The sequence below is a fragment of the Grampus griseus genome (genome assembly GCF_964374135.1).
Source record: "Grampus griseus genome assembly, chromosome: 17".
Lineage (NCBI taxonomy): Eukaryota > Metazoa > Chordata > Mammalia > Artiodactyla > Delphinidae > Grampus > Grampus griseus.
The window spans coordinates 669,844-678,829 of record NC_139011.1 but is presented as its reverse complement, the minus strand read 5'-3'; the positions used below and the strand labels follow the sequence as shown (position 1 = coordinate 678,829).

Here is an 8,986-nt window from a genome sequence, read left to right as displayed (position 1 = left end):
AAATTCTGGTACATCCACCCCATGAGTATCAAGCAAAAAATTAGAGTTCCACAGGATTATCTGGACAGATTTCACTACGTATTTTTTAGTGAGAAACAGAAAAGTGTGTACGAAATGATCCCATTTAAAAAAATAAGCAGAGTTCCAAAAGCCCCTATATGTCTGTACGTTACAACTGCACATATTTGTTGTGACTTGTATGTAATTATGTGTGTGGAGAAAAATCATAAAACCAGTATTTAAGCTACGGCAGATGCTGGGGGGCGTGGGGTCGTACGGAGTGAAGAACCAAAGCAACATGGAAAATTAAAACTGCTCTAAAAAGAACCACGTGTATGTACAATATAAACTACGTGGTTTTTTTTTTTTATGGACAATTGTTAAAACTAAACGGTAAAAAACAAGAGAACAGAGAATGTGTCTCAGCTTGGGAAAACGAATGCATTTACGAGCGCGGAAGAACAGAAGCCGTCAGACAAAACGATGCTATCATTCCAGCAGTCGCGGCTCTCACCCGCGAACCTCGAGGAAGACGCCTGGCGTCAAAGAGAAGCAGAGGCGCACCGGCTGCGCGGGGTCCGAGCGGGGCTCGGCCGCAGAGGGAGAGGGAGAGGCGGAGGCGCGGCAGGGCCGGCGGGTCGCGGGCGTAGTGGGACGCCCGGGACTCTGGGCCCGGGAGAAGGCGCGCGCCGGCGGCGACCAAGGCGGATAGGCCCCGAGGGTCGTGGGAACCGCCCCTACGACAAACCCGGGGGGAAACGACGTGGGGATTCCACGCCCAGCGGGTCTCCACCCCTAGCAGCCACGGGACAGTCATCCCAAACAGTCGTACCCCAACCTCCCCGCGGACCGGAGGTGCGGAAAGCGGCGCCGCCGGGAACCCTGGGAGAACCGTCGTTCTCCGGAACCGGAAATGGGAGGCGGCGCTCCGGAAACCGTAGGACCCCGGAGGTCGGAAGTGGGGCATCCGGACCGCCGGGAACTGTAGTTCTCCAGAGAGCGGAAACGGGGGCTAGCGGCCGGGCGGCATGGCGGGGCTGGAGCTTCTGTCGGACCAGGGCTACCGGGTGGACGGGCGGCGCGCCGGGGAACTGCGTAAGATCCAGGCGCGGATGGGTGTATTCGCGCAGGCCGACGGCTCGGCCTACATCGAGCAGGGAAACACCAAGGCGTTAGCGGTGGTCTACGGGCCTCACGAGGCGAGTGGGCGCGCGAGCCGGGCTTCCTCCGGGGCGGGCAGAGAAATCCGGCGGCGGCAATTGTGGGGTGCGCGGGGCCGCCAGGCTGCGCAGAGGCTCGGGAGGTGAGGCCGGCGCGCGCCTCCGTGTGGGGCCGCGGCCAGAGTCCTAACAGTGTGATGCACGATGGTCCCTGCCTTTCTCATCGGCCACTGTCCCCTGCACCCTCCACTCCTCTTTGCTATTCCTAAACCCGCCAGGTGCGCTCCCACTCGCTCCCTCACCACTCAGCTCTACTCCGACGTCACCCTCCGGTGACACCTTCCCAGATCACCTTACTCACCTGTCAGATTCCCTCCCCTACGTTCACACACTTCCTGCTTTTCTGCACCCGCCTCCTCAGACATCAATTTAACGTATTTCTCACCGTTTGTCTCCCCACTGGAACAAACTACGTGAGGACAGGGACTGTAAATAAAGCCGCCTGGGTATATTGCCACTCCAGCGCTGGAGGCGTAAGGCCAGAGGGGTGGAAGAGTAAGCATGACACTCCTGCAGATCAGAAAGGCTGATGGTGGGGAGGGTGGGGAGTATTTCCAAATGAGATTGAGGGATTTGTAGAACAGGGAAAAGATTTAGGATTTTTGTCTCATACGTGGTGGGAAGCCTTTAAAGGTAAGTAGTACATGTATTGCCTAGAAAAGGCAGAATCAGACTTGACATTTGTAAACAGACTCTGATACAAATAGAGAGTGGGTTGGGAGAAGATGAGTCAAGGATGGAAACAGGGAGGCCTGTTAGGAGAGAGGTGAGATCCAGAGGTGATGGTAGCTTGGAGACTGGTCCAGTGGCCCTCCCCCAGGCTATGTTTTGGAGGTAAAGTAGTTGCTTGTTGAGACGCTGCAGATAGAGGGACGGGAGGGAGGGAGGGAGGCCAAGGCTCAGGGCAAGAGCCAGAGGAAGGGGTAGTGTGAGCTGGGAGGAGTGGGCCTGGCTCACGTGTCCTCCCCCAACCCTCCCCCAGATCCGGGGCTCCCGGGCACGAGCTCTGCCTGACAGGGCCCTGGTGAACTGTCAGTACAGTTCTGCGACCTTCAGCACAGGTGAGCGCAAGCGGCGGCCACACGGGGACCGTAAATCCTGCGAGATGGGCCTGCAGCTGCGTCAAACCTTCGAGGCAGCCGTCCTTACACAGCTTCATCCACGCTCCCAGATTGATATCTATGTGCAGGTGAGCAGACAGCAGCCCTCAACCCAGGGAGGGGAGAGAGGAGGAGGGTGTGTGTGTGGGGGTGGGGATGGGGTCAGCGGCCTAATGGACTGATGCCACTGGGGGGCGTCCCTGCAGGTGCTGCAGGCAGATGGTGGCACCTACGCGGCTTGTGTGAATGCAGCCACGCTGGCAGTGTTGGATGCAGGGATACCTATGCGGGACTTTGTGTGTGCCTGCTCAGCTGGCTTTGTGGATGGGACAGCCCTGGCAGACCTCAGCCACGTGGAGGAAGCAGCTGGCGGCCCCCAGCTGGCCCTGGCCCTGCTCCCGTCCTCAGGCCAGATTGCACTGCTTGAGATGGATGCCAGGCTGCACGAGGACCAGCTGGAGCAGGTGCTAGAGGCTGCTGCCCAGGCCGCCCGAGATGTACATACCCTACTGGACCGTGTGGTCCGGCAGCACGTCCAGGAGGCCTCTATCTTGCTGGGGGACTGAGCACGTGGCCACCCAGGGCCAGAATAAAACCCACGCACACTGCACTGTACTTTGATCTCTCCCTGCAGCACTCCCATGCCCTCAAGGCCTGGCCTGGTGCTGGCTCCAGGGCTGACTAAGGATGCTCCCCCACACATGAACTGCGTACCCCTTGCAGCCTCAGGAGTCAAAGCCTGAAGAAGGAGGGGATGTCCCTGGATGAGGACAGCAGCTTGGGCCAGGAAGGGGTCAAGGCAGCTGGGCAGTGAGACATGGCCTGGTATAATGAGCCAAGCCCTGAGACCGTGGAGTCTGCCATTCTCACCCCGGCACCTCCAGGGCCCTGAGCACAAGTGCTGAGGGAGTACTCAGCTGGCTGTGGCATCCCCCGTGGTGCTGTAGGGGCCCATATCCCACATCCTCTGGATTACGGCTTAGACCGAATGCTCTCTTTCCCCCTAGGAATCCCTTGGGCCTGTCCTGCTACTTACCTTGGGCTCCAAAAGTACAAGACACATGATCTAGCCTGGAGTCTTCTCAGCTCTGATCCTTTCTCAGTCAGACACAGACACTCCCTGCTGCCCCACCACTGCCCCTCCCTCTTCAGACTCCCCTTCTCCCACCTCTTGCCCTCAGACCTGCCCGAGCCCCCTGCAGCCTACCCAGGGGCTACTTCTCCTCCAATATCCCAGGCACCTCCTGGCCTGGACAGGGGTGCGCCCCACTTTCTACTTAACACACCCCAGCTCCTTTGACACCCCTTTGGCCAGTAGTATCACGCACCCTCCTCCCTGTGGCCATCTGACCCCAATGACCTTGGTTCTGGGCACACGCTGTGATTCCACTCGGCTGTTTTTGGTGACCGACATCCATAGGAAAGGGTCCGCCAATGCCTTGGTCTCTCAGTTCACGGAAGCCCCCTCCCTTCCCACCACGGCATTCAGACCTGTCATTGCCAGTGGCAGCACCTTCGGAAATCTTCCGGCGTCTATGCTCTGGTCGCCGCTTCCGGATTTCCTCCCACCTGCCCTACTCATCATCCTACTCTGATTCCCCTTTGAGCCGAGCTTTCTCGAGCGGCCCGTCGTCTTCACTACCCTCCAGCGTTGCACAATGCCGTCGGCCTGTCTGGAGGACGCTCTCCGCAGGCGGGAAAACCCGGACCCGGGTCCCGCTCCCTCCACAGCGGCTCTGCTCTGGGCATGCGCGGCGGCGGTGCGGGGGGGGGGGTGACTAGGGGGACGGCGCAGGCGCAGCGGCGTGAGGGCCGTCGGGACCGGAAGTGGGGGCCGGCGTGCAGCCCAGGGTCTGACAGGAGAGGCGTGCCCGGCCGGCGGCCGTACCTGACAGCGGGAGCGCGGTCCCGGAGCCGCCCGGCCCTGCGATGGGCCTCCTGTCGGACCCGGTGCGCCGGCGCGCGCTTGCCCGCCTCGTGCTGCGCCTCAACGCGCCGCTCTGGTGAGGGCGGGGGGCGCGGACCCCTCCGGCAGCGCGTGCCGGTCTCCTCCCTCTCGCCGGCATCACTCGGGGCCTGAGGCCTGGGGCTCAGCTCTCCCGTCCGGCGTCCCGGGTACCGGGACTCTGGATCCAGGTCCCGCAGACATGGTCCCTCCACCCCCAGTGCAGAGGTAGAGGCTGCGGGCCGGGGTGCCAGGGCCCGCTAACGCTCCGGTGGTCCTCCGTCTCTCTCCCCGCAGCGTGCTGAGCTACGTGGCGGGCATCGCCTGGTTCCTGGCGCTGGCTTTCCCGCCGCTGACCCAGCGCACTTACATGTCGGAGAACGCCATGGGCTCCACCATGGTGGAGGAGCAGTTTGCGGGCGGAGAGCGTGCCCGAAGCTTTGCCCGGGACTTCGCTGCCCACCGCAGGAAGTCGGGGTGAGCGGCAGAGCCGTGGGTATGGGGGAAGCAATGTCAGTCAAGGCCAGAGAGCTCTGCTCAGAAGCTCTCTTGGTGTTTCCAGGGCTCTGCCAGTGGCTTGGCTGGAGCGGACGATGCGGTCAGTGGGGCTGGAGGTCTACACGCAGAGTTTCTCCCGGAAACTGCCCTTTCCAGATGAGACTCACGAGCGCTATGTACTGGGGGGGCGGGGCGGGGCGTGGGAGGGTGGGAGGGGGGTGTGCCTGCGACCAAAAAGCACCTTGAGGGGGTGGCCTTGGGGCCGGGAAGCTCATTGGGGGCGGGGGGGATGTCTTGGGGCCAGAGAAGTCACTGGTGGGCATTCTAGGGCTAAAGGGGAGGGGTTTCGGCCATCTAGAGTGGGGCCGTGCTGAGGCTTCCCCAATACTGCATGCAGATGGTGTCGGGCATCAACGTGTATGGCATCCTTCGGGCACCGCGCGCTGCCAGCACTGAGTCCCTGGTGCTCACCGTGCCCTGTGGCCCTGAGTCTACCAACAGCCAGGCTGTGGGGCTGACGCTAGCACTTGCTGCGCACTTCCGGGGTGAGGCTCGGGGGCTACCGCTGGCAAGGGAGGGTTTGGCCACCGCCTCAGGCCCTGCTGACCCTGCTTTTGGTCTTTAGGGCAGATTTACTGGGCCAAAGACATCATCTTCCTGGTGACAGAACACGACCTTCTGGGCTCTGAGGCTTGGCTTGAAGCCTACCACGACGTCAATGTCACTGGTGGGTGTTCTTGCCCTGCCCTGGCCCCCACAGGGCCACTGTCCTCACCAGCCCCTTACTGGCAGCTCATTCACCTGCTTCTACAGGTATGCAGTCATCCCCTCTGCAGGGTCGGGCTGGGGCCATCCAGGCAGCCGTGGCCCTGGAGCTGAGCAGTGATGTGGTCACTAGCCTCGACGTGGCTGTGGAGGGACTCAACGGACAGCTGCCCAACCTGGACCTGCTCAACCTCTTCCAGACCTTCTGCCAGAAAGGGGGGCTCCTGTGCACGCTGCAGGGCAAGGTAGGGCCACCTGCCTGGGGAGCACGGGGCCTTTGTGCAGGCTTTATCTGACTTTGTCTCACGCTGTCTAAGCTGCAGCCCCAGGACTGGACATCAGCGGACGGGCCGCTGCAGGGTGTGCAAACGCTGCTGCTCATGGCTCTGCAGCAGGCCTCTGGCCACCCCCACGGCGCCCACGGCCTCTTCCTGCGCTACCGCGTGGAGGCTCTAACTCTCCGTGGCGTCAACAGCTTCCGCCAGTATAAGTATGACCTGGTGGCGGTCGGCAAGTGAGTGCCTTCTGGTCTGCCCTTTGCATACTCGGGGCGGGGTAGTGGGTGCCCGGGGGTGTCTGGCCAGCCGTGACCCCAGCCCACGCCCGGCAGGGCTCTGGAGGGCACGTTCCGCAAACTCAACCACCTCCTGGAGCGCCTGCACCAGTCCTTCTTCTTCTACCTGCTCCCCGCACTCTCCCGCTTCGTCTCCATCGGCCTCTACATGCCTGCCGCCGGCTTTTTGCTCCTGGTCCTTGGTCTCAAGATATCCTCTGCTTCCCGCTGTCCGTTTGTGGCCAGCCTCAGGTCCCCCCACTCTAGGCTGGGGAAAGCTCTCCAACCTTGGGGTGGGGGAGTGGGAGTGAGCCCTGGGTCCCCCGCTGGGCAGAGCCCATCACACCCCTTGTCAGGGTCCTTGACTCAGCCACGCTCTGGAACTGTGGATGCAGCTGCATGAGGCTGGAGTGGGTCCTGAGGAGGCTGGGGGGACCCCTGGGTCCAGTCCTCCCCTCCCTGCAGCACAGGTGATGGCCCCCCACTCCTGCTGTTGGGGTCCCGGGTGGTGGTTACTGCTGCCACTCAGTCTCAGCTGGTGGCGGGATGGTGAGGCTCCTCGGGACGCCCCGGCCCGGGATCTGTCTCCAAGTGCCCATGTGCCCTGCAGCGCGTGGGGCTGGCCTCGCTCGTGGCACCCTTGCTGATCTCCCAGGCTGTGGGCCTGGCCCTCTACGTCCTCCCGGTGCTGGGTCAGCACGTGGCTGCCCAGCACTTCCCCGTGGCCGAGGCAGAGGCCGTGGTGCTGACGCTGCTGGCCGTCTATGCAGCTGGCCTGGCCCTTCCACACAGCACCCACTGGTGAGGAGCTGGGCTGGATGGGCGCGGGCAGGGTGCACCCTGGACACGCAGGCGGCTGCCCCTGAACCCCTTGCCTTGCAGGGTGCTGAGCACACAGGCCCCAGACAGGAGCTGGATGGCGCTGAAGCTGGTGGCCCTGATCTACCTGGCACTACAGCTGGCCTGCATCACCCTCACCAACTTCTCCCTGGGCTTTCTGCTGGCTGCCACCATGGTGCCCGGCGCTGCACTCACCAAGCCCTCCGGGCCCCGGTATGTGCTGGTCAGTCCCCACCACAAAGCCCGCCACGACGTGCCCCCCACCTCCAGGGCCTCTGCCCCTCGCCGCAGACTCCCCCTCACGCGTCACTCCTCCTCCCCCACCAGAGCCCCCTTGACCTTGCCTCTCCACGCAGGCCACTCTGTGCTGCCCTGCTGGTGCTGACAAGCCCAGCAGCTACGCTCCTGGGCGGCCTGTTCCTGTGGCGGCAGCTGCAGGAGGCGCCGCTCTCCCTGGCCGAGGGCTGGCGGCTCTTCCTGGCCGTGCTGGCTCAGGGCGTGCTGGCGCACCACACCTATGGCGCCCTGCTCTTCCCGCTGCTGGCGCTGGGCCTCTTCCCCTGCTGGCTCCTCTTCTGGAATGTTCTCTTCTGGAAGCGCTGAAGGCAGGTGGGAATCCCCCACGCGCCCCACGCTCTTCCCTTCCTGGGAAATAAACAGTTCTGCTTAGCTGCCCTTCTGGCTCCTGGTCACACTGTCTGCCGTGTACGTGGGGCCCCGGGGCCTGTAGCAAGAGGCTTTGCCTGCAGGGTTAGACACCCTGCTCAGCCCCTTCTGGTCCACTTACTGATGGCGAGAGGGAGGGCCCCAGCTGCACCAGCCTTGGGAAGAGGTCCTTGGGTGGATGCTCGGGGTGTGGAAGTGGCACAGGCAGACCTGGCCGCAGCCCCAGGTGCACTCTCCCGGCCTTGGAGGTCTCTGCGCATCATGGCCGAGTGCTGTGCAAGAGGAAACATGACAGGCAGGGCTGGGAGGCCTGACAGGAGCTGAGACACCCAGAGACCACACAGCACAGTCTTCAGCGCTGGAGCTGAGAGGTCAAAGGAGCTGGAGCTGGCTCCCTCCAGAGGAGGAGAATGGCGCCCCAGCCAAGGCCAGAGCCTCGTGTGGGCTTGGGGTAGAGCAGGAGGCGCCCCTGGCCCGGCTTCCTGGGGGCCAGGCCAGCCCAGGCCGGGTGCCCACCCAGCACCACCTGAGCACCGGGGGCTGGCGGGGGGCACTGATGGGCTGGTACACAGAGAGGTCACTGGTTGTACCAAGACCCTGAAAGGGACTGGGGTGTCCAGTGTCCATTCGGGAGGGGAGGAAAGCAAAGTGTAGCCCTCTGGTGACGTTACGGCCACATGAGGCTAAGAGACCTCACGGGAGGGCCAAGGTGCCCCTGCCAGCGCCCCGCAAGGCAGCGAGACCGGTACCACCTCCTACAGGCCTCAGAGTTGGAAGGGAGACAGAGATGCACTGCCTGGAGCATCAGCCCAGGACCAGCCTCCCTTCCTTCGGGACCGCATCCTGGGATGGGGCAGCCTGGCAAGTCTCAGGGAGGAAGCTTCGCCCCCGGCCCCCGCCCAGGCCCACCTCTATGGTGGGGCTCATCTTCCTGGGGGACCCCCTCAACAGCTGGGGGTCCCTGACTCCACAGTGGGGCGCAGCACCTGGAGAGGTTCACTTTGGGGCTTCTCACTGCTAAAGGGCACGTGTGCTGTGTGTGCAGAGTGTGAGGGATGGGGTGGGGCAAGGGTGCTGGAGGCCCTCTGTGACTAGCAGCCCGGCTTCCATCTGCTTGTCGTCTAGTCATTTTGAGGCTAGAGGAGGATTGCAGCCCCACACCCTGCACCCCCAGCAGTGCCTCCAGACTGGCCTCTCTCGGAAATCTCCCCTGATAAGGCAGGCGCCGCCTGTCTGTGGGCTTCCCATCTTCCAAGGTGCGTAGAGATCTCTGCTCTGCTGTGGTCTCCCGTCGTCTCTGTCTTTGTGGACTGGCATCTGATACAAAATCCCTTCCACACGTTTTACCTGCACTTCGGCGCCAGTCAGTCATTTGCAACTGGACTTAGGCAGCCACTTA

General features: G+C 62.7%; 2 protein-coding genes across 2 annotated transcripts; both read left to right on the top strand.

The window, feature by feature from the left end:
• Window positions 1-1,007: 1,007 nt before the first annotated feature.
• On the top strand, window positions 1,008-2,923 carry EXOSC4 (exosome component 4). The gene is made up of 3 exons (XM_082674801.1): window positions 1,008-1,199; window positions 2,203-2,409; window positions 2,527-2,923. The coding sequence occupies exons 1-3, from the start codon at window positions 1,029-1,031 to the stop codon at window positions 2,884-2,886; spliced, it is 738 nt and encodes a 245-aa protein (XP_082530927.1). The 5' UTR covers window positions 1,008-1,028; the 3' UTR covers window positions 2,887-2,923.
• Window positions 2,924-4,156: 1,233 nt separating this feature from the next.
• On the top strand, window positions 4,157-7,596 carry GPAA1 (glycosylphosphatidylinositol anchor attachment 1). Its single transcript, XM_082674540.1, has 12 exons — window positions 4,157-4,323; window positions 4,563-4,742; window positions 4,828-4,939; window positions 5,161-5,308; window positions 5,389-5,490; window positions 5,577-5,773; window positions 5,846-6,042; window positions 6,139-6,292; window positions 6,456-6,551; window positions 6,692-6,882; window positions 6,964-7,134; window positions 7,278-7,596. Exons 1-12 carry the CDS (start codon window positions 4,250-4,252, stop codon window positions 7,522-7,524), a joined length of 1,869 nt encoding a protein of 622 aa, XP_082530666.1. The 5' UTR covers window positions 4,157-4,249; the 3' UTR covers window positions 7,525-7,596.
• Window positions 7,597-8,986: the final 1,390 nt, after the last annotated feature.